A 26,396-nucleotide genomic window follows, 5' to 3' on the forward strand; every position below is an offset into this window, starting at 1 on the left:
AAATGTTGCATTTAAACATTATTAAGCAACAATAACCCTCTACAAGTTTCTATGTAAAAACTACACTTTATTTTTGCATTTCTATTTGACTATACATTTTTTTTTAAAATAAAACACAAATAGGGTAACACTTTAATAGGAGTGAAGTACATTCCTGCAGATGATAGCCAAGAATGTGCATCTTATAATGGAGTCAATGAGCATAATCTTCCAACTTTGCAACTTTGTTGCCTTCTCTGAAAGAGACAGTTAGGGCCTGTTTGATAACCCTACAGTTTTTAAAAATTAAAAAACTGAAAAACTTGCTTGGGTAATCAAAGATCAGTTTTCAATTCTAAAAACAGTTCTCAATTTTCCCTTTTAAAAACTGAAAAACAGAAACAGGTAAAAGGTGTTTTACTTTTCTCTCTCCAAAACAGAAAACACACGGAGGAGTGCATGTTTTCAGTAACGACAAAGTTGGTAAATATTACCAATTATGTAAAACGCTTATATGTTCACTTAAATAGGTCTTTATTCAGCAAACTCACATCATTCCACATTGAGCTTCTGGAACGTGTTCACCCACCTATCTGCGGCACAGTGGAAAATCAAAATCTCAGGTTGTTTTTTTTTCCATTCTCTTGTAAATCTCAATTTGGTTTGATTTCTGTTGATTTTGGTTCCTCTTGGTTCCTCCGTCATCTTCAATTTCTCAAATCTCTATGGGTTTTGCTTTAGTTTCCATGCTTGAATCTAAGGTTTTGGTTGGGTTTCTTGGGTGAGTTTTGTGGGGCTGTTGGTGGGTAGGGGGCTGTGGTTGGGTTGTTGGATGACTTTGAAAGTTGATAGCATGAATGAAGGTTCTAGCACTGCAGGGAACAACCTCACATGATGACAATTTAGCAAGACTATCTGATGAAGGTGTAGCTGAAATGACAATGCAAAGGGGATCAAATTGCAGATTGGATGTGGGCACATCATGACATTGATAATTGACTCATTTTAACTTTGTTTGATATTAGACCGCACTAGTTTTAAATATTACCACTTTGACTTTGTTATCAAGTTGTAATATGATAATATGACACTTTTACTAGTTATTAAATTTTAATTGACTTTAACGTATGTAATTATTTTTTTTAGTTTAACTTATCTAAAAATGCATTAATATGCCCAGGTTGATAAAAAGGTGTCTAACATCATTGTTTTCTACATTAACAAAAAAAAAAAAATTCAGCCAATACTGGTAAAGCTATTGCATGATATGAAGGGTGCTAGGCGTGTGTCTGTGTGGTGAGGAAGATCAGTCCTTGTTCCATTTAAATATGAAGTTCATTTAAATCTCATAAAAGAAAACAACACAATCAAACAAGTTTTTAATTTTTTAGTTTTCAAAATGATTTTACCAAGCAAGTTTTCTGTTTTTTCATGTTAAAAACAGTTTTCAAAACTAGAATTATCAAACAAGTTTTTTCTCCAATCTCTCCCTAATCAGTTTCCGGAAATTGATTCATAAAACAGTTTTGAGAACCCTTTTTGAAAAGGGTTAACAAACATGCCCTTACTACTTGCAAATCCTTGTTGAGCCCGCCTACTGATGAGTTGCTTGTCATCTTCATGACAAGATTAGCCGTATTTGGTGAATTCAAATTTAGAGCCCCGTTTGTGTTGGTGTTCTTCTCATGTTGAATGCATGTATTTTGCATCTCGACTTACACAAAATGGGCTCTGAATCATCATCCTCCCACAAGCCAATTTGGTTGCTGATAAAGTTCCCCACAATCACACTAACTGTCCCCAGATTTCTAGCAAATCTAGGCTCCAGAGCGGTTCCAGAGCACTCCTCTACAATGAGCTGAGCACTTTTTGACAATGAGCATGGACTTGTATTGTTTATATCTAAGATTATGGTGGTGATATGCTGCTCCCACTCAAATGCAAATGACATTCCCACTTGTAGAAGACACTTAAGTAATGTCATGAAAACTGAACTAGAGCGACCATTTGAACCGCAAACCGAACAATAGTCACTTTATCATATGATTGTGGATCGGTTTTAAAAACCAACCATGGAGATTCGAACCTCGTCAACATCAGGTAGAACGCACATAACCCACTGAGGCAATTTGTTTGTGTAATAAATGTGCACAATCTAATATTTTATACCTATTTTTTAGTTACATAAAAATCATAAAATGAATAAAAATATTGTATAATCTAATATCATCTTTGTAATTTTTACATATGTTAATACTTTATCACTTGATTTTTTTTTCAATTTTAAAAATATTGTCCAATGTATTAGACATTTATTTAACAAATTACTTTTTTTTTAATGGGAAGAAAATTTAACAAATTACTTTATATCTCAAAATATCCGAAAGATAAACTTTAAATAAAATTACAAATTATTATATACCATGGCCACCTTATGCATACGTACCTGATATTAGTACTTTTTTTACTCTACGTTCCTTTTTCATTTTTTTTAGATAAGCACGTTCCTTTTTCATCTTTTCATATTTTACCTACTTCAACATTAAACTGTTGGAGTAATGACCAAGATTTAATAAAAGGCATTTGCATTAAATGCGAGTCATTCTGGTCTGCGATTATTAGACCTATATTTCAAAGTAATTTATTATCCCTTCATCTGCAAATTTTCTATGCCCAAAGGCCAAAGTTTCCATGACTGATGGTCTTAAAGTTTGCCAAATGATTTATCAAGTTTTCTAGTATTATCTAATTTTAAATTTTAATTTAAGATAGATATCCAAATAAGAGTGCCTATTTTCAAACATGCCCGTAATCCCTTGTAAATTGTAATAGAAAACCTTGAAGGGCATGTTCTTTCAGCTACAATTGCACATCAATTGTCAGCAAACAAAAGGCAGCAAAATGTAATCTCATTTTCATTATATTCAGTAAATAGTTGAAACAGCCCTCATTATTCCAATGAACAAAATGATACACAGAGGGAAGTGGTCCCAGCGTTCAAATATGAATTTTAATAGCTGTAATGATTTTTCTGTCCTGGGACCAGAAATCATCCTCCTGAACTCCTACAATCTATAACAAATTCTAAGCCACATCTACTATGATAGAAAATCAAACTGCGGAAAAGATAATGTTATCATCTATACTTTTATGATATGATTTCACTACATATTTTGGTCCCTGGACTTAGAATGATACAATACAATCAACATGCTTCTCATAACTTTCATAAGATCCTACACAAAGTGAAGCATGATGGATTACATAGCAGGCTAGCTATTTACCTGCTTAATGCTTAATACGCGTGAAAATGAAGAACTGAAACGTGGCAGGAAAAAGTGCATTTATTGATGACCCCTCCTCATCATTTCTGAGCAGTTTTTTTCTAGAAGCAGCAGACTTGCACTTCCACTATTCAAAACAAACTGCAGCTGGTGGATCATTCTTAAATTACACATGTGAGCAATCTCTACCTTGGTTCACATCTAAATCTTCTGTTTAAGAACATGGCGCAACTGAAACTTCTGGGTTTCCATCCTAGCCTCCAAAAGTCTGGCTTTCAAACTATTCTTCTGTGCAGTGCGAGGAATGCATCCTTTCTTGCCTCGATTATGCAGATTTCCCGACTCCGGAGAACTCAACTGGCATAAAATGTCTTGGGGGCTTAGTCCACCCTTACCAGGTCCCCAGTCAGGAGACACGATGCCCCCATTAGATACCCTTCCATTTGAAAGCCTCCCATTCATTCCGTCCATGGAGATTATCTTGTAACTATCCCCATTGGCTTGGCCAGACCTCCAAAGCCTTGTTATGGATGATACCTTCTTTGATTGCTTAGACGGTACAGAACAGACTTCACTAATTTCAGTTAGAGGTGTAGCTTCACATGCATTTTCTTCCCACTCAAGCACACTCCTCCCTGAAATGTTACTTACCCGGCTATTCTTAGTCATGGAAAGGGTACTCCCTTCTGGTGAACAACTTGATCCTTGATCCTCGACATGGCTTACAGTTTCCCATCCACTTTCATCTTCTACTTCACCATTATCATCCATAAATACATCAGAATGTCTCTGCAAGTTAGCCTTACGTATCAAGTTGGCTTCAGGACTAACCATATGAATATTTGAGGCTTGACTTGCTGGGGAGTAAGCAATGCATGATTCAATCTCCCTCTCGTTTGGTTCACCGGAATTTACATCTTCAAAGATGGCAAAAATATCATCTGGATTGGGTGGCTCGTATGAAAATCCCTTGATGTCTTGAATGTTCACAGCAGCTGCAGCCTGCTGAAGTGACTGTGCCTCTCTCATCTCCTTTGCATTTGAGTTCACATCTGTTGACTTGACAAAGGTTTCCAAATCTGCTACAAGTTTATTCATCTGTGAATACTTCTCATCAAGAGCAATTTTTGCATCTATCAACTTCATATGAACACGTTCTTCACGCCATACTTCAGCCATCTGTAACATCCTTCTCTCCTCTTCCATTTCTTCCCTAAGTTTCATAGATTCCCTCTTCAATGCTTCAACTTCAGCTTTGTCTTCTCCAATTTCATTAGCAAGCTCATCACAAACTTCCTCAATCAATTCTCTGCCCTTCCTTTCCTTCTCATAATCTTTCATGTAGCGCTTTGCAAATAACTTAGCATCTGCTAACTCATTAACTAACTTGGAGTTGACAATTTCAATCCTCTGGCGGCTCTTCCTTTCTCGATTCAACTCTGCTTTAATGTCATCAATGTAAGCACGGATTTTCTCATGCTCTTTGGTTCTCCATGAGGCCCTTTCCTCACTTACTTTCTTCAAGTAATGCTCGAGTTTCTTTTTGGAGGAGTGGCATTCAGTCTCGAGCTCCTGAATCTGTACACGAGCCTGCTCCAGTTCAGCTTCAAGAGCAGACGCAGCAGAAACAGTGCTGACCTTTTGATCAAGGAATTTCATCTGGCTGTAGAAATGCTGCACCTCATCTGATGTTTTAAAGCAAACAGGATCCCACTTCGTTGCCCCTTCCATTGCCGTATTAGAAAGCTGTAAAGAAGGCTGCAGAAGAACAAAGTTCATTTATGATCAGCACTTCAATAGCCTACTCTTATATGTTGAAACACTTTTAAACTCGTTCCTCAACCAGAAAATACTTCCTTCCATAAATGATATTTAAAATGATACTTAACTATGTTAGTTTATGTAGCAATGTGAAAATGTTTTACCCATGCACTTTTCAAAAAGCTCACACGTTTGGATAGCATAGATCTAAGCAACACTAAATTTCATTTCTTAATCTTCAGTATAATGTCTCTTTATTTGTTTAGAAGTTCAACTTGGGCTGCTTTCATGTCAGCCTACATGAACATATGTCTGTACTTCGTGCATGGATTTTATATATTGTTAGATTTCCATGATAGTAGATCATGACTAATGCTAAAATAGTACAATATATCTGTGAATCTTTAGCATAAAAAAAGCATAGACTTATCTTAATTAAAAGGCATTTGTTAGTAGGTTTCTTTCATACAATCAAGGGTGATGGTAATGGAAATGATACCAATTACAGAACTATAATGATTAATTGATTATCAAGTTGCTTTTGAAGAGGTATTAGCTGGTCGATAGCATGCAACAATACAGAGAAGCAAACTAGGTGTGCAGACTGTCTAGTGCTCTTGCTCATGGTAGAAGGATCAAAATCTGAAATGATCATCCTATTGTTCTTACAATCTACTAGTCTTTTGAGTCATGATTGTAATGGGACCTCTGTACCTAGAGTAGTCTCCAAATAGTTTCTATCTTGTTTGGGACCTAGGCCCCATACTTTCATTCAGGTTTTACTCTTCACATATATGGCCTATTGGCCTTCACTCAATAATCTTGAAATATCAAGAGCCATTAAAACTTGTGATGGAGATATTTATGTAGCAAATAAGAAACATAATACCTCACAAACCATTGTCCCAGAAATGAAACGAGGACTTTGTGATGGATTCTTCATAGCGGAACCATGCATCATGCCATTTTGATGACTGAGAAAGGGATGGTTTACATGCCCAACTTCATGCTGCAGATATGTGATATCCGTTATAAAACAAAAAGTGGAAAGCTATAAAATTTATAATGCAAACAAACTGCTAAGCTCTAAAAATAACGACAATAATTACATGGCACCGACATACATCAAAGAAAAACAACTCTCCAATGTCAACAGAAATGCATAGATACCTAATAACAGAATCTAGTAAATAAGGAATACAAATCAGCAGATTACACAGTTTAATCAAGATCAAGCATTGAAAGCATAAGAGTTCCAAATGTGAATATTTACACCACAGATAATTAACAATATCTATAACATTAATTCAACCATCTCCCCGGACAAACCCTAGTCAACTCACTTCTCCAATTATTACCAAAAACAATAATGGCTTTTGCAATAGACCTAACCATTCATGAGTCAACAATAGAACATTTTCCCCCCTTTCATTGAAGGTCAAGGATCACTATTAAATATTAATCCGGTACACATCTTTTTATCCTTGCACACCATTACTCATTAATCATTTGTTATCAATCATTTATTTATAGCTGATTATACTTAATGAACTTCTAGCATTTAACGCGAAAAGCAACAACCAATAAAAACTCAGCCAAATCACCAAAGGTAGTAGTACCCTAGAGAGGGGAAAAAAAGGGTATTATGGCAACTGAAAGTCTAATTAAAGTGCCCTTAACACAGAAAATGAACATGCAGAATGATGAAAAAGGAGGGAATCAAAAAGGTCAAACTCAACTTAGACTTCAAAACTAAGCAAACAACAAAATAAGCATAAAAGATTAAACCTCAACAACAAAGTAAAGCACATTGCAGAAGAAAAACACATATTTCAACTAGAAACATAAAATGCAAGTAACAAGTGATTGAGAAACTGAAATGTTCTTGATCAAAAGAAAACCCTGAGAAGCTTCACCTGAAGCTTCGAACCAACTCGTCTTCCAGGATCACCCGCCGCAACCTCCGGCAGCTGAAGCCGCCACAGACCAGCTGCGAGCTTCCTCGCCGAGACAACAACCGGCTGTTTCGGCTCCCTTTTCCGGCATGGTCTACTGTCAGGCTCCTCGATCGGATCGCCGCCGGCGCCACACCTCTCTCTATCTTCATGGATCTTCCACTTCGACAAAGGGGTTTCGGGCCTGCTCCGTTTGCCTACCGATGCCCCGCTTCTCCTCAACCGTGTAGCCGGCGTCCTGGGCTTCCGGCGGGATGTTCTCCGGTACGGTCGAAGATCCGAGTCCGGCGAGGGGTTCAGGGAGTTGTGAGCAATGCCCACCGGGAATGGCGGCGGTGGTAAGTTAGAGTTGCTGGAGATCTTCATCGTCGCCGGTGAGTGTCGGGCATTTGAGGAAGACCCAGTACAGTGGAGCTGTTGTGTTTGATGAAATGCTTCAAAGAACAACACAGTGAGAGAAGGAGGAATCTGAGTTTGTGAATGAAGGAAGTGTGTGGTGTGAGGAAGAGAGAATCACTGAATCAGAGGAAGAGCTTCATCTTCTTCTTTGTGGAACTTGGGTTGTGTTGTGTGCTGAATGTAGTGTGAACTGAAGAAATGATGCACACACAGGCATAGGGTATATTTCTACGGTCAACGTATCTCTTTTACCTTTGATATTACAAATATTACAACATGAAAATATCTTACTACCAACATCTCGATTATACGAAGACGTATATCATATATCATACCACTTATTTCTTCATCTATTAAAATGAGTTGATAAAGAGAAGTTAATATATAGAAGGCAACTCTGGTCATCATTTAGTAGACAGATCTTTAGCTAGGAATGTCAGCGTCGTTGAGTATGTTAAGAAGTTAGACGGCTGTCAAATACAAAACTTACCCCCGAAGCTCCTAAGTTTTTTTGTCTCTTTCCGTACCATGATCGTTTCATCAACGAGTATGGAACTACTCGATCTCTTCCCACCAGCACCTGAACAATTAAAGTACCTAGTGCCGATAGTCGACTACTTACAAAGTGAATCGAAGCTGAATCACTGACAACCATAGCTAGAGCTAATAATCAGTGTTTCTTCTTCAGGAACATCATCGACAGCTTAGGGATCATAGGTTCGGCAGTAACTGATAATGAGACTTGATTTGCCTATAAAGGATTTTGGTAAATTCTGTGGTACCCTGAATTTTATTTGAGTATGATACCCGTATTACATAATTTAATAGATTATTATCATGTTATTCAAGGTAAATACATCTTTAGATTTTACTTTACTTAACAATTAACTTTATCTTATGAAATTCATATTTTAATGAAAAATAAATGAGTGGTGGAAACGAATGATCGTGATGGAGATGCGCGTAAATTTGACCATGGTTGATGGATGAATAAAGTTCAGAAAACATAAATCGCAAATCTCACATCTCTAAGAATGCAACGCTGTATTAATACGATAAAATAAAATCAAATTTTTAATCGATATATTGAGTTTTTATTATCGAACGAACTCATTTTGGGTAACACGCCTTAAGCTGGATTAAGGTACGACAGCCCGCACCAAGGATTTTATGCTCTTTTAAGCGGACTTCACATCAACAAACACTTCACCTTAGTATAAAAATGTTAATGGGTACCGGAAAACATAAATAGTACATATCAACCACTCGCTTGCAGATGAAAATATTTACTCATACGCACTCTATACTCACGTAAATATCTATTAAATAAGTTTTGAATGGATTTTATAGTATCCGTGGGGTTTCGTGGGTATCCATTGGCAGTGAGTGAAGGTTTCCTCGCAAATGCCGTCAAGAAATGTTGCACCGTAACGTGTTCATGTTCTGTCTGGCAGGCCGTAGAAACAAGACAGATCTATGAATCTATCTGTTTGTTCCTTCCTTCCACTCATAATTCATTCACTATTCAACATTTCATTTCAACAAACAAAGAATCCGAGGGAGCTTCCACGTGGTCATCTTCTGCACATGCCACGTCCAACAAGTGTCCACCATATGTGCTTCCCCAATTTAATTTTATCCTCATTACTATTATCAAAGTTTGGTTCACGGTTCACGGTTCACGCCAATATACTTAATTACATATAGTGATATAATTAAGAACACGTAATTGAGTATGTATTAATGCCTGGTTTTAAAGAGCTTATTTAAGCTTATCTGATAGCATAAGCTCTTATGTCTGTTTGAGAGAGCTTATGCAAAACAACTTAGCTTATTTTTATTAAGCTATTCAGGATGCTTACGAAAAAGAATTTATTCTTATATACATTATTTTCAATAAAAATTTTAAAATAGCTTATGAATAAGCGCTTATGTCATAAGCGCTAAATTAAATTGTGTTTCTAAACGGGGCCTAAGTGTAGGAGTTCATTCTTATTGTCAAAAAAAAAGTGTAGGAGTTCATTCAAATTCTTTCTAATTATCTTCCATCTTATTTCTGTGTTTTCTTTCTTTCTATATTTTCAATCACATCATCATTTGTTACTCTATTCTTTCCTATTTGTAACAAGAAAAAAAATTGTTACACTATTTTCTCTCTATATATTTTAGGTGAAGTTTAATATAGAATGTAAAAGTTTCATTTTCCTTTTTATAGTGGTGGGATAGCCTCGGTATGGTTATCACAAGAAGCGTAAGTGATTCAGCTTATTTTAATATTATTTTCTTATTCATCTAGGTGTATTTTTCTTATAGTCAGATCTAGGAGGTCTTTTAAATTATGAAATTGAAAGTGACTAACGGCTACTAATCCTGGTTCCATTTCTTTAAGAGATTAATTTAATGAGCAAGATAAATTAATACTATGTTTGATGCTGTTAGTGTTAATGCATGCAAAGGCATGGCCACTCTTGTTTTAGGCTTGGACGGATTGTGGGCTACTGTTTTGGAAGGTTGATGTGGTTTGTAACAAAAATGGTGATTTGGGTTTCGATGGTGATGGTCGTGTTGTCGGTGCGGAGGTTCCGGTGGAAGAGGTGAGAATGGAGCGAGGAGACGGTGTTGGGGTTCTCGTAGTAACTTTGTTGATGGCCGGGGTTATTTGTGTCATAATGTAAATTAAAAACAAATAAATTTAAAAAGGCCTTAACTGGATGTTATGGTTCCCAATTCCCAATCCCACTGACTTGAAGAGATCCAACGGTTCAAAGGTGTATGGTACCGGTGCATGACCTATTCGTTAATGCATTTTTGACATCGCCTGGAAAATGGTTGAAAAATACTGTGCTTGCTTGTTTGGATAGCACATGAAAGGAAATTGAGTTAAAAACCGTACACGCATAGATATAGCAAAGATATAGTAAGCATGATATGAGTACGACAATATTGAAATAAACTCAAAATAGATTATAAATATCACTCTTATTCATAAGTTAATTTGAATAGTTTATGAAACTTAAAACAATTTACAAATTTATTTATATAAAATCTCTTAAATACGTGTTTTTGTTATAAGATAAACTCAGTTACTCAAATAACCACTTCAAAACAGGGTCATACAGGGCCGGCCCAACCCTAAGTGAGGCCTAATGCAAACTTTAAAGTGAGGCCTTTTTGTCTAAAAAAAATTATTTATTAAATTTTTATTTAAATTTTATTTTTCGAGCTTTTTGAGATGCAAAATCATTTATTAAATTATCATAATCAATTTGATTTAGCATATCTTTTTCAATCGATATTAAAGCTAATCAATTTAATCTTTGTTGAGACATGGCTGATATAAGATAAGATTTTATTAATTTTAATTTTGAAAAACTTCTTTCCGCTGAAGCAACTGTTACAGGAATTGTTAACATTATTCTATAAACAATAAAAGCATTTGGAAAAGAATCAAGCCTAATGATATAATTAAGTATGTCAACAGGAGTATCATTTTCAACTTGTATGATTTCTCTTAAAATTTTCAATTCTGAAAATAAGTCTAATCCATCAATATCAGAATTTTCATTGTGTTTTAACGAACATTCAAGGTTAAGACAAGATTTTTTTAAACTTTCAATTTCTAAAGACTTCAATTTCTAAAGACTTTAATTTCTAAATAGTAATGTGCTCACTGCTTTTCTCATGTTCTTTCAACTTAGAACTAATATTTCTCCAATCCCGACTACCTTCATTTGCTAATTTACTTGTACTAGAAAGAGTATTAAATAATGAGTTTAATTTTGATGCACCGACGGTGTAAAGTTTTTTTACACCGTCAACCAATCAGATTTCAAGGATGTGACATGTTAATTAAAGAAATTAAATGAAAAGAGAGATTTTCTCACTTTCTTGAAATCTGATTGGTTGACGGTGTAAAAAACTTTACACCGTCGGTGCATCAAACTTTTTCTCTTAAATAATTTACAACAAAAGCAAAATATTTTATCTAAATCTTGAGAATAAATCAACCATCTTCTTTCAAGCTTTTCTCCGTTGGGCAATTTTTGAAAGTAAAGTGATGGAGAAAAGTGTCTAGCAAATTCATCCTTAGGAAAATCAATATCAATAGCTTTAATAGGACCATTGGTTACTAGAAAATCTCTCAAATTTGTACTAATATTTGTCCATTGACTTGGGTCATATATATTTTTAGGATTGGAAAATTCTAATACTTCTTCTATATCTTCACTGTGAGTGTGGAAATCTATACAATCTTGTTCATTAATCAATACTTCTTCTCTATTTTCACTTTCATTTGTGCTTATAGGATTACCTTGCTCTAAAACAAAAACATCATCTCTATTTTCGTTTGAAGTGACTTGTTCATTAACCATTTCTTCTTCCATATTTTCATTTACGCCTATATTGGTCACATGTTCATTCAATGAGCTACCACTTGTATTTTCAAATTTACTTTTTCTATTTGTTTGAACAAATTTATCTAAAGCTCCTTTTTGTGATTCAACCAAAGCTTCAAGTCTTTTTTTTTTTTTTTCAGTTTTGAATAACCCGATTCAAACTTTCTAGTTGACATTTATATATTTCAAAATAAAAACAACTAAAATCAATTGTTAAACTAAATTAATTAGTAAGCTAAATCAATTAGGGAAAGAATTAGAAAAATAAATTTGTTTCAAGGTTTGAGATCACATTTCCGGGAATGTTATTCCCAGGAATATGATTACCGGGTATGTTATTCCTGGGTAAATTTTATAAATGTGTTTGGTAAGTATTTTGTATTCCCGGGAACATTTTAAAATTTTCTTAATTTAAAAATTAAAAAAACTTAAATTAGAGGTAAAAATGATAAATTGTGGGAGAAGTGGGAATTTACATTCATCTTTCCCATGGGAATGTAAGATTCCCAACCTTTTTCATGGGAATCAATATGAAGGAAATCATGGGAATTGTGGAAGTTATTTTATTCCCGGAAATGATTGATACCCAGGAATCATAGTTTCCAATCTTGTAACAAACGCAGGAATGTTCATTCCCAACCTTTATATTCTCGGGAATCTCTTTCCAAATCTTGAAACAAACGCCTAAAGTACAAATTGCAGAATTAGTAGGCAGCAGCAAGAGATTAGCGGCAAGCTGAGCAAAACCAAGGGAAAGTACCTGAAAAAATCAAACCAAAAGGGTGGTCATGCCATCATGGATACTAGAGTCTGGATAGGCATACCGCATACATGATTAAAAGCAAACTAAAATATCAATTAGAGAAAACAAAACAACAATTCAACAAAGAGGAGGCTAGGACGTAACTACTTACAATAAAGGGAGTTTTGTCTTCCTATTGATCTTCTCCTGTTCTTTTCAATGGCTAATCAAAGAAAAAATAAATTATGGAGGATGATCCTTTTACAAAGGATATGAGAGTTTGAGAGACAAAGACTTAGAGAATTTTTTTTCCCCTTTGAGGCTTTGAGAGATTGAGAGAGTGGCAGAATAAAAGGTGAAGAAAAAGAATATGGAGAGTAGAAACGTTATTAGGATTTAATTGAGACTTGAGAGAAAAGGAAAGGTCAGAAATAATTACTTGTCAATTAAGATTGCTAATTTCTAGTAATTGTCAATTGAGATTTTTTGGGAAAAATTAGGGAAGAAACAACTAACAAAGTGGCACGTAATGGTGAGTAACATAATGATAGTATTTTTTTTATTTGAGGTCTTATTTGAAAAAATATGAGGCCTTTTTTACTTTAAAAAAAAAAAAATTTTTGAGGCCTAAATCCCTTGCTTTGGTCGCTTGACCCTTGGGCCGGCCCTGGGGTCATATTCAATAGCTTTTATAAACACAAAAGTAAGTTTAATATGAAGTAAAAGAAAGGGAAGACAAAAAATAATACATAACCAGAGGGTTCTCCACTGGACGGGCTTGGACATATTCGGCCCTAAATAACCCAACCGATGAAAGTTAAAGAGTATTTTCAAAAGTGCCCAAATCCAAAATAAATAAAAAGGTAATTGTTTGAAAAAAAATATCCAGGCAAGAAGGGTTAAGTGATCATCACCAATAGTCAATTTATCAGTTTCATGTGTTATTGTATTTTTCACGGATTCCACAATATTTTGGTAAATATATATATTTTTTACAATATTTAAAAAAAAATCCATCTCCCTACATCTCTATGGAATCAATAACAAATTCAGAAACAACAAATCTAAATATTTTTTATTTATTGAATGAAGTGTTATCCTAGTGGCATCTTGCATCAAAACCATGTTAGAGACACGTCATTAATGAATTCCAGGTAAGTGGAATCCGTATGAAATTGGATGACAAATTAACGGAGAGGTACAATTTTCACATCTTGAGACATGAGGGACAAAATTCGCTCATTTTAAACATAGGGGAGTAAAATTGCACATATGTTAAAGATCAGGGAGCAAATGTGAAATTAAGCCAATAAATTATGGCTGTTAGATTTAATCATTAATGATCAATATTAAGATATGAAGTCATGTGACTTTTAGTCACATGATACTTTTAAATTGTCATGTGATTGTTAAATAGTTTTAATCTTGACCATCCATAACTAGATTTGACAATCATAATTTATTTTTATGTTCTCATATAATAACTATATATATATTTATATTTATTAAAAAAAGATAAGATTGATTGAACTAATATTAATAAAATTGACGTTGGGGAAGACTATAATGATGATCTATTCAATTAATATTACAGTCAAAAAACTATATATGCAATTAATGATATTTTATTATTGTTTTTTTTTTTGAAATATGCGTGACATAAATTAAACTTGGACCGGCATAGAAGTCGAAACATCCATCAAAACAAGAGAGTTAGCTTCGGTAGGAACCTCCTCTATCCAAACCAAACCGGCATAGGAAGAGGCCCTCCTCGCAAGAAAATATGCAACAGCGTTGCCTGAACGACGAACAAAAGATAAAGTAGCAAACTCAAACGAACGACATAAAAATGTACATTCACGAATAAGAGAAAGCAAATAAGAATTGCCATCTATTTCTTTTATACTATACAATTCTTCAGCATAAACTTTGATTACACAGTCATTCAATTAAATTTAGTCAAATTAGAAAATAAATTTTTGCTTTAATTAAAATTTAAAATGAAAGTAATTGTTCCTCCTGTGTGGCATGATACCGTAATTGGTTGTTAGTGTAAAACTGTTTTACAATGACATTGCATATCCATTAAACTCTTCTTATATTGAATCAAATCTATAAGGAAATATTGACCTCAATTTTAATTAATTATTATGCTATAAATTATATATATATTTGTTATGTAGTATAATTATCATTAAATTAAAATACATTTAAAAATTAAAATGGTAAAATTATTATAAATAAAAAATATTTTCCCATTCAAAATAAAAAAACAAACACATACATTGCTTAGCATGAACCTAAATATTTTCTCATTAAAAAAAAACAAACACATACATTGCTCAGCATGAATCTAAATATATTCTCATTAAAAAAAACGCATACATTGCTTAGCATGAACCTAAATATTTTTCCCTTCAAAAAAAAAAACACATACATACATACATTGCTCAACATGAACTTAAACTCATTATAAAAGAGGTGAGAGTCCTGCTCAGAGTTGTGAATGAAAAATAACTCAGTAGCTTTCATGGATCTAATCTGAAGTCCTTAATGGATTCAATCTCATGTCTTCAACTATATGGTACCTATTTTTCTACCTATCCCAACTCCAATCGATTCTCCATATTATTTTTCTTATTTGCAATTGAGAAAAATTGTTGGACCTGATTTCTTTCTTTTTAAATTTTCAGGTTCCTAGTTCAATTCGTTATTCTAGCTATATGGCTCTTCTAGTTAGTATCAAAGTCTTGTCAAAACTTATCTAACATGCATGAAACATGAGAATGACAATTAAAAAGGTTCTTGAAGTTTTAATTTTTAAGTAGAAAAATAATTGAGGGAATTCATTTTAATCTGTGTATTTTCCAAACAGTTTGTTGTAAAAAAAGGAAAAGAAAAGACCTGGACCATTATAGGGCGCATGCAGGAAATGTTTGTTATCTCAATGCTCAAACATTATAGGGCGCATGCTTCTTTAATTGCTTCATCTCTTCTTTATTTATGGGACTTGACTAGGGTGGAGGAGCAAAGTTTACAATTTTATTACTTTTTTAACATTTTTACACACATCTTTTATACTTCGTTTCTTCTTTTTCAGAAATTGATTGGAACAAAAGCACACATTATTTGAGAGTCACTGTGTTCGTAGATGATCAAGGAAGACACCGAAAATCTGATAGATGAGCTTCTATATGTTAAAACGGTAATTTAGAGTTATAGTTTTTGAATACTAACTTATCCCCATTTTTATTTGTCGTGTTTTGGAATTATTCTTGTCATTCTCAAATAAGTAGAGTTTTATATATTAAATATTGTTTCATAAAATTATCTTAAACATATCCGCATAATACTTTATACATGTAATAACTTGTTATTTATTTATTATATATATTTCATGCACTTCTTATATTGAGACTACTTTAAATATTTAAATATTTAGTTACCATAAAATTGCTTTATAAAAACAACTATGTACAAACCCATTCTTTCTTTGAGGTGCGGTTTTGTTGGTGGTTGTTTTAACTTGAATAGATGTTCTTGTGCTAAGAGAGATGAGGGTAAGATTTCGTTCAACAGGGATAAGTCTATGTTGGGAACAAAGACATTGGTTTATGCGGGTGAGCCTCATTGCAAATGCCTTCAAGTTACCGTAACAGGTTAGTCAGAATGTGATACAATTTTAGTTTGAGGTTTTTAAGACGAGGGATAATGGGTGGGTGTGAGGTTTAAGAATATGATACCTTATGGGATTTTTATGTGTGAGTATACATGTGAGCGTATTAATTTTGCAGAGACTAAAAATATGGATATAATAATGAGTATCTATTTGATATTTGAAATAACTATGATGATATCACTATGTGGAAAGAAGTTTCAACCATTAATGCTGATAAAAGAAAACATCTAAAAAGAGGTTGGGTTCTTCCTCTAATGGTTTTGAGTGTCTTGGCTTCATCATTGATGCTTCCTGCATTGGTAATTTTGGGAGATTCATCAACCATATTTGCTCCCCTAATCCTGGTGCTCATAAGGCGCACTGTGACCATAGTGGCAAAAAAACTCCACGCATGGTAGTATTTGCAAAAGAGAACATTTCTTACATGCAAGAGCTGACTTACAATTACAAGTACAAGATAGATTAAGTACGAGATGTTTATGAGAATATAAGGAAAATATTATTTCCTTTGTCGTGCATTGGAGTGTATTGAAAGGTTGTATTTCATTTCTTTAGATCCTCATAGGCATTTCGTACTTGATCTATCTTGCAATTATAATTACAAGTCAACTCCTGCATGCTTGGAATGTTCTCTCTCGCAAATAGCACCATGTGGAAAATATTTTTGTTTCCATGATCATAAAGTACCTTTGAAGCAACAAGATTAGGGCAGCAACTATGGTTGATAAATCTCGCAAAATTACCGATGTGAGCAACATCAATGGTGAAGCCTTAACACTTGAAAACATTAGAGGAAGAACTTGGCCCATTCTTAGATCTCTTCTTCTTTATCAGCAACAATGGTTGAAACTTCTTTGTAAAGGTCGATATCATCATATTTATTTTCAACATCAAATAGATATCCATCATTATCAGCTCTCTTTCTAGCCTCTGCAAAATTAATAAGCTCACATTTACACTCACATATAAAACTCTTATAAGGTATCCCATCAAGGGACCTCACACCACACCTCTTATTTATCCTTAGACTTAAAAACCTCAAACTGGAATTGTATCCCATTTTGACTAACCCTGTGACAACAACTTGGAGGGCACTTGCAGTGAGATCGACACTCATAAGTCAAAGTCTTTGTTTCCAGAACGACATTATCCATGTGGAGATCTTGCCCCATTTCACTTACGAACATCTTTGAGTTGGAACATTCACCAACACAACCACACCTTGAAGGAGGAATGGTTTTGCAAGAAAATAGTTATTTTTATAGTGTAATTTTATGGTAACTAGATATTTAAAGCAGCATGCATATAAGAAATGAATGAAATATATATATATATATATATATATATAATTAAATAATAAGTTACTAGATGTATAAAGTATCATTAAATATGTTTTAAATACTTTTATCAAATACTCCCTCCGTTCCCTATTATAAGTCACATTTTTTGAAAAAAATTTGTTACAAAATATAAGTCACTTTTTAATATCTAGGAAGCATTAAATAATTTTTTCCAAGTTCACCCTCATATTTAATATGATTGAGATGATAAACTTTAGAAGTATTAACTTGGAGAGAGAAAATTATAGGAAAGTAAATAAGGGTAATCTAGGAAAGTAAATCATTTTTTTTACAAATTTATTACTAGTAACTACTTTTCTTAATCTAAGAGAATTAGTTATTTATGACTTATAATAGGGAACAGAGGGAGTAATATTTAATATATATAAATACATATGAATTAATTGCTAACCAATAAATAAATATTTAAAAGTATTATTCAAAATTAATAAGTAATATTAAATATTAACATCATCAGTAACTAATCTTAATATTTAATGTTGCTCTTATATATAAAATTGTATTTAAAGGCTTAAATTAGTAGTTCATAGTATCATGTGCGAACTTTAATTGCACGACATAGACGATAAAAGAGGAGTTACCCTTTTATGAACGAGATGGAGAGAAAACAAAACTAATTCAGAAAGATTATCCAAATTGACTTGTTTTACTGTTTTGTTCTCTGTCGTTTTCCTTGTCTTAAAAGGGCGAATCATCTATCTCCTCTATGCTCTGCAATCAAGTCCAAACTTGAGTCCACCATTTCAATGCATGTTGCTCTTAGAATGAATATGTTTATATTGTTTATTGGTAGAGATATTGAGTAGTTTGATACATTGTTTGAGTCACTTTCATAATCATCTAAATTTATAGAGACTTCATTTTGCTTTCGTAATTTAAAGGCTTAATTGCACATTTGGTCCCTGATCTTTCACGTTTGTGCAAATTGGTTCCCCTATGTTTAAAACGAGCGAATGTTGTCCCTCATGTCTCAAGATGTGAAAATTAGGTCTGTATGTTAAGTCACCGTCTTGGACAAACGTGAAAGATCAGGGACCAAATGTGCAATTAAGCCTTTTCTTTTTTCCCTTCGGAACTGGAGTTTTCTTTAACATCTTGAAGGTAGAGAATGAGAAAAGAGGAGGATCAAAGGAAAAATTACACTATTTCACAACTAAGTTCTGTGTCTGTTGTCTCTGGAGGGTGACTCTTTTTCTTCAAACGAAATTGATTGAGAAAAACGAAATTCACGTTACTAAATTAAGATAGTTGTTTATCAATTTAATTTATAAGTAATGTTGACAACTCGGTTCAGAAAATCTCTTAAATTTGCATGAAAAAAACCCAAACAATAAGTCAATAATTTAACTCAAGATGTACCACTAATTAAAGGTACTATAAAAACCCTTAGTTGCAAAACTACACATATAAAACACTAAATAACTCAAATCTGACTTTCTGGTGAGCTTCAACCAACAAATACAATAGAGAATAGGGTATGGTGTGACTTAGCTTTATTGATATATTAACAGAAAGTTTTCAATCCTTGGTTATGATTCCCATATGAATTTAACCATAGCATCAAATTGGATCATTGCATCCCTTAGAAGAAGATTGCTTGGAACCAAATCGACCCCCTTTCTCAAGGTACTGTTAATGGTATTCTTCTGCCCTGTAGAACTTCTTGGCAGGAAGAATCTCTGTGACAATCTTCCTGTTCAACTTCTTCTGTTGTTGCTCCAGAGATTCTTGGGCTTCTTTCTCTTGCTCAGGTGTGTAATAGTATATTCCAGACCTGTATTGAGTTCCCACATCATTCCCCTGTCACATAGAAAGATCAAACTGTAACTTAGTGCTCAAGCCACAGATGCCAGAGCCATTGCAGCAGCTTAGAAACATCCCACACGGACGAAATTAGAAGAAAAAAAAGGATAAGGGAGGCAAAAACTTAAACATATATTAAGCAAAATTAACAATGAATAATTAAGTAATGGAGTATAAGAATTTTATGAGAGCGGGGGGGGGGGAGTGAATACAACATTTGATTACTAGTTTGTCAAGATTTTTTTTCTCTTTGGATGGCGACCGCCCCATTTTCATAGACGTAGTTCTGTCCCTGATCACAAAATGCACGGTGAAAGGGGTAACTGCCTAGAAACTAGTTATGAAAGAAACATACATCAAGAGATTCCACAGCAATTTAATTTGACCCTATTCATCCGAGAACATATTGAAAGTTTGAAATAGAACTTACAAAAAAGAAAACATCACTGGATGCCCAACATAAATGTATTCTGAAGTTGGTAACCCAAAGAACCAATAAAAAACATAGCAAGATGAATAACTATTCCATGGATAGTTCTAAAGAAACCTGAAACCCTGAGAAACCAAAACTATTTACAATGATAATCCACAAGTCTAAGCATATAATTCAGATCAGAAAATGTCTGGACATCATCATGATCAATTCAATCAAATATGATAAGGCTTCTGGCAGAAATGACAAACTTTATATGTACCTGCTGGTTCAGTGTTAGGAACCCAGATTCCTAACAGTGGACCTTGAAAATAAATGCAAGAAATAGAATGAACAGATTGTTTATTTGATGGGCAAATGGAAATACAGAGAGGGAATGGTATCCCAAATCTGACACAGAGCCTAGCTCCTATAGGAAGCTTAGAGCTTCCTACTCATCTCTACAACTCAATGATCCAAAGATGACCTCTCAACCTCTCCATTCCCTTCTTATATGATGGCCTATTACAATCATATTCCTCTCTCTATTCTGTTAGGTAGTTGCTAGTAATCCCCACTTTGCCCCTTCTAGAATACACTATTTATATTCCTTGGTTGAATGATGGATCAAAGGCTCATAAGTGACATTTGGGCCTGCTTGGAAATCTCAGGGTCTAACAATACCACCTGCTGGAAGATCAACCTTGTCCTCAAGGTTGAAAACAGGGAATTGGCTTCTGATGTTAAGAGTGTCCTTCCATGTTGGTTCATCCGCAGGTTTGCCTTGCCATTGGATCCAGACCTGAGGAAGTGTAGATCCCTGTCTGGTAGTGAAGCGACTAGTAATTACTGAAAATGGATGCACACTAGCCACTTCTACTCCTGTCAAGTGATCTAGAAGTTGTAGTTCCACAGAATTGTTTCCAACTGCTTCTTTAAGCAATGAGGCATGGAAAACAGGGTGCACGCGACCTCCTTCAGGTAATTGTAATCTATTAGCCACCGCGCCAATCCTTGCAATTATAGGATAAGGGCCATAGTAGGGAGCAGTCAGCTGGGGACAATCACGGGTCACAACTGAATTTTCTCTAAGAGCCCTGAGCTTGATGAAGACCCATTCAAATCCCTCAAAAACAAAAACAGAATAGAAAGATAGTTGGCACACAACTCTCATTTCAGTCACCTCATCAGAATACCAGCCACTGCAATGAACAATTCTGCCACAAAAACACAAGTGATCAACACAGCTTCTACCCGGATCCCATAGTTGCAACCGAAAATAGTACCATATGCATAAAGTGTTGGGCCAATTACAATTGATGAACAGTGGTTGACACAGCAGTGAAACACCATCTACAAAAATAAGCCTCTGCAGTAGCCAGCTAGTGCAATCCTCAACAGCTAGGCTCAGCACTCTGATATTTCCCAAGCCATTGTCTCTTCCACTTCCCACCTTACCTTGGACAAACTCAAGAACTGTATTGTGGTCATCAACTTGATACCACCCCTTTTGCTCATGTCTTGACCCCGAAGCATTGAGCTCTTCACTTGGAGAATCCACACTTTGAAACCCAACAATCAATTCAACAGAGGCATTTAACCAGTATGTCCCCGAACTTGATTGACCCTGTGATAGAGATGGTGGAACCCAATGACTCCCACCCCGATCCCCCTTCTTTTTTTTATTGCCCAGAATTGAAAACATCATCACAAATGCAGTAAAAACTTGTAAATCACCTGAGTTGTTTTTCCACATCCTTTGCAATTTTATTTGTGACTCTGGAACATGTAATCTGACTCCATATTGACCCTTGTAAATGGATAATTTGGGTTTAAACCCAAAAACTGAAATGCCCCACTCTCCTGCAGTTTGTTCGCTGGTTCTGTCCCTTTCAATACCGTGGTGGCTTGCCTGTTTAGCTACATGTGCAGCACGACCTCCGTGACGGTGCCGCAATAGGGAGGAGGTTTTGATGGGGGTCTTTTGGTCGACCCACATGTCGATAAACACTCCTGAGTTGAGCACCACATGCCCTCAGTGAATCCGTTACCATTCTTCTCTGTTGTGTCCCCAGAATTCTGCAATTCCTTCCCTTTTTGGAAACGCGTCGATCTCTGTATTTGAGGTGATAGACTTGTCTTCATCTCCATGTGTGACCCGTGTTTGCATTCCTGGTTATAACATTGTACCACTTCTGTCTTTTGGGCCCAATCGTTTGTTTGGTCCAATTCCAACCATTTGAGGCTTGGGAGACTTGGGCTTGAACCATTTGTTGTGTCAACCCAATTCAGTCCCTTACCCATTCTTCCTCTGTGCCCACGATCTATTTCCTCACAACTCGACAGAACAAGCGGTGCCAAGAAACCCCCATCACGCCACAACTCCGGCGGCCTCGCCGGTGGCGGGGGTGGCTGTACTGCTTACTTCCAACAACTCCGGGGAAAACAATTCTCTCCCTCCCACTTTATAAGTTCAAGCGTACTACCTGAAGGGTTTGGTGGCTTCGCCGGCGGACGGGTCATCCCGGCTTCCTCTTCCGCTTGCTTCTCCGGCGTTCCTTCTTCCTCCTGCTTCGCCGGAGTGGAGAGTTTCAACATTAGAGCTTGGCCTCCGGGATGGCTTGCTTTTCCTTCAAGGTCGTCGGTCCCTTCTCTGTTTCCAGATCGCGACTCTGAATCGCCACCACCTTCTTCCTAGTTTGCTCTGGGGTCTTCTCTCCTGATTGTTCAGGTCCTCCATTTCGGTTCCCTTCTTCATCAGCGGGGATCCTCTTTCCCATGGCTCGTTCCATCATCAGAACCAAGGATGTAAGCAGATCCTTCACCGGCGTTTCTTTCACTGCTCCACCAGAACCGCCTTCATCAACCATCGTCTTTCCCAAGGTTCGCTCAAGCATTGCAAGCAAACTCGCATGAGTTTCCTTCATAGTGGCCTGCACATCAGCAAGAGTAGCGCGAAACTCTGAGATCGTGGTTTTCAGCGCATCAACCCTGGCTTCCATTTGTTTCTCCTTCTCTGGTGGCTTGCACTGGCTCTCCTTCGATAATCCGGCAGGTCGGACCATTTTGTTAGGAACCCAGATTCCTAACAGTGGACCTTGAAAATAAATGCAAGAAATAGAATGAACAGATTGTTTATTTGATGGGCAAATGGAAATACAGAGAGGGAATGGTATCCCAAATCTGACACAGAGCCTAGCTCCTATAGGAAGCTTAGAGCTTCCTACTCATCTCTACAACTCAATGATCCAAAGATGACCTCTCAACCTCTCCATTCCCTTCTTATATGATGGCCTATTACAATCATATTCCTCTCTCTATTCTGTTAGGTAGTTGCTAGTAATCCCCACTTTGCCCCTTCTAGAATACACTATTTATATTCCTTGGTTGAATGATGGATCAAAGGCTCATAAGTGACATTTGGGCCTGCTTGGAAATCTCAGGGTCTAACAATACCACCTGCTGGAAGATCAACCTTGTCCTCAAGGTTGAAAACAGGGAATTGGCTTCTGATGTTAAGAGTGTCCTTCCATGTTGGTTCATCCGCAGGTTTGCCTTGCCATTGGATCCAGACCTGAGGAAGTGTAGATCCCTGTCTGGTAGTGAAGCGACTAGTAATTACTGAAAATGGATGCACACTAGCCACTTCTTCTCCTGTCAAGTGATCTAGAAGTTGTAGATCCTCAGAATTGTTTCCAACTGCTTCTTTAAGCAATGAGGCATGGAAAACAGGGTGCACGCGGCCTCCTTCAGGTAATTGTAATCTATTAGCCACCGCGCCAATCCTTGCAATTATAGGATAAGGGCCATAGTAGGGAGCAGTCAGCTGGGGACAATCACGGGTCACAACTGAATTTTCTCTAAGAGCCCTGAGCTTGATGAAGACCCATTCAAATCCCTCAAAAACAAAAACAGAATAGAAAGATAGTTGGCACACAACTCTCATTTCAGTCACCTCATCAGAATACCAGCCACTGCAATGAACAATTCTGCCACAAAAACACAAGTGATCAACACAGCTTCTACCCGGATCCCATAGTTGCAACCGAAAATAGTACCATATGCATAAAGTGTTGGGCCAATTACAATTGATGAACAGTGGTTGACACAGCAGTGAAACACCATCTACAAAAATAAGCCTCTGCAGTAGCCAGCTAGTGCAATCCTCAACAGCTAGGCTCAGCACTCTGATATTTCCCAAGCCATTGTCTCTTCCACTTCCCACCTTACCTTGGTCAAACTCAAGAACTGTATTGTGGTCATCAACTTGATACCACCCCTTTTGCTCATGTCTTGACCCCGAAGCATTGAGCTCTTCACTTGGAGAATCCACAGCTCTTCACTTGGAGAATCCACACTTTGAAACCCAACAATCAATTCAACAGAGGCATTTAACCAGTATGTCCCCGAACTTGATTGACCCTGTGATAGAGATGGTGGAACCCAATGACTCCCACCCCGATCCCCCTTCTTTTTTTTATTGCCCAGAATTGAAAACATCATCACAAATGCAGTAAAAACTTGTAAATCACCTGAGTTGTTTTTCCACATCCTTTGCAATTTTATTTGTGACTCTGGAACATGTAATCTGACTCCATATTGACCCTTGTAAATGGATAATTGGGTTTAAACCCAAAAACTGAAATGCCCCACTCTCCTGCAGTTTGTTCGCTGGTTCTGTCCCTTTCAATACCGTGGTGGCTTGCCTGTTTAGCTACATGTGCAGCACGACCTCCGTGACGGTGCCGCAATAGGGAGAAGGTTTTGATGGGGGTCTTTTGGTCGACCCACATGTCGATAAACACTCCTGAGTTGAGCACCACATGCCCTCAGTGAATCCGTTACCATTCTTCTCTGTTGTGTCCCCAGAATTCTGCAATTCCTTCCCTTTTTGGAAACGCGTCGATCTCTGTATTTGAGGTGATAGACTTGTCTTCATCTCCATGTGTGACCCGTGTTTGCATTCCTGGTTATAACATTGTACCACTTCTGTCTTTTGGGCCCAATCGTTTGTTTGGTCCAATTCCAACCATTTGAGGCTTGGGAGACTTGGGCTTGAACCATTTGTTGTGTCAACCCAATTCAGTCCCTTACCCATTCTTCCTCTGTGCCCACGATCTATTTCCTCACAACTCGACAGAACAAGCGGTGCCAAGAAACCCCCATCACGCCACAACTCCGGCGGCCTCGCCGGTGGCGGGGGTGGCTGTACTGCTTACTTCCAACAACTCCGGGGAAAACAATTCTCTCCCTCCCACTTTATAAGTTCAAGCGTACTACCTGAAGGGTTTGGTGGCTTCGCCGGCGGACGGGTCATCCCGGCTTCCTCTTCCGCTTGCTTCTCCGGCGTTCCTTCTTCCTCCTGCTTCGCCGGAGTGGAGAGTTTCAACATTAGAGCTTGGCCTCCGGGATGGCTTGCTTTTCCTTCAAGGTCGTCGGTCCCTTCTCTGTTTCCAGATCGCGACTCTGAATCGCCACCACCTTCTTCCTAGTTTGCTCTGGGGTCTTCTCTCCTGATTGTTCAGGTCCTCCATTTCGGTTCCCTTCTTCATCAGCGGGGATCCTCTTTCCCATGGCTCGTTCCATCATCAGAACCAAGGATGAAAGCAGATCCTTCACCGGCGTTTCTTTCACTGCTCCACCAGAACCGCCTTCATCAACCATCGTCTTTCCCAAGGTTCGCTCAAGCATTGCAAGCAAACTCGCATGAGTTTCCTTCATAGTGGCCTGCACATCAGCAAGAGTAGCGCGAAACTCTGAGATCGTGGTTTTCAGCGCATCAACCCTGGCTTCCATTTGTTTCTCCTTCTCTGGTGGCTTGCACTGGCTCTCCTTCGATAATCCGGCAGGTCGGACCATTTTGTTAGGAACCCAGATTCCTAACAGTGGACCTTGAAAATAAATGCAAGAAATAGAATGAACAGATTGTTTATTTGATGGGCAAATGGAAATACAGAGAGGGAATGGTATCCCAAATCTGACACAGAGCCTAGCTCCTATAGGAAGCTTAGAGCTTCCTACTCATCTCTACAACTCAATGATCCAAAGATGACCTCTCAACCTCTCCATTCCCTTCTTATATGATGGCCTATTACAATCATATTCCTCTCTCTATTCTGTTAGGTAGTTGCTAGTAATCCCCACTTTGCCCCTTCTAGAATACACTATCCATATTCCTTGGTTGAATGATGGATCAAAGGCTCATAAGTGACATTTGGGCCTGCTTGGAAATCCCAGGGTCTAACATTCAGCGAGGTAGGATTATGTCTAGCCCATAACACATCAAGCAGAGTCTCATAGCCACATTCTTCGGGATCATATTGGACCCTAACAACCTCTGAGTGGTTTGTAGTCCCAGAACACACATCCTCATATCTTGGATTATGCAAGAGGCCCTGGCTATAACCAACCTCTGTCTTGGTCACCCCAGATACCCTCTGAAAGACCAGCTCAACACCCTAGAAGCAACCAGCACCAAACTGGGCAAACTGTTGACCGGCTGCTGGCATGTCGTCGTCTGGTCCCTGAGCAATGGATGAATCCATATTCTCTCCGGCTCTTGGAAACTTCAATTACTACAACTCTGGTAGAGAAAAGTGACAATGAAACCAATTTGAAGTCTTA

At 36.8% G+C, this 26,396-nt stretch overlaps 2 protein-coding genes across 2 annotated transcripts; both read right to left on the bottom strand.

Moving 5' to 3' along the window:
- Nucleotides 1-3,061: 3,061 nt before the first annotated feature.
- LOC130723091 (uncharacterized) lies at nucleotides 3,062-7,596 on the bottom strand. Its single transcript, XM_057574021.1, has 3 exons — nucleotides 6,941-7,596; nucleotides 5,914-6,033; nucleotides 3,062-5,021 (listed from the first exon to the last, which is right to left on the bottom strand). Exons 1-3 carry the CDS (start codon nucleotides 7,343-7,345, stop codon nucleotides 3,465-3,467), a joined length of 2,082 nt encoding a protein of 693 aa, XP_057430004.1. The 5' UTR covers nucleotides 7,346-7,596; the 3' UTR covers nucleotides 3,062-3,464.
- An 11,380-nt stretch (nucleotides 7,597-18,976) lies between these two features.
- LOC130722691 (uncharacterized) lies at nucleotides 18,977-26,353 on the bottom strand. The gene is made up of 2 exons (XM_057573509.1): nucleotides 20,056-26,353; nucleotides 18,977-19,357 (listed from the first exon to the last, which is right to left on the bottom strand). The coding sequence occupies exon 1, from the start codon at nucleotides 21,769-21,771 to the stop codon at nucleotides 20,440-20,442; it is 1,332 nt and encodes a 443-aa protein (XP_057429492.1). The 5' UTR covers nucleotides 21,772-26,353; the 3' UTR covers nucleotides 18,977-19,357; nucleotides 20,056-20,439.
- Nucleotides 26,354-26,396: the final 43 nt, after the last annotated feature.

The sequence above is a fragment of the Lotus japonicus genome, chromosome 6 (assembly GCF_012489685.1).
Source record: "Lotus japonicus ecotype B-129 chromosome 6, LjGifu_v1.2".
Taxonomy (NCBI): Eukaryota; Viridiplantae; Streptophyta; class Magnoliopsida; order Fabales; family Fabaceae; genus Lotus; species Lotus japonicus.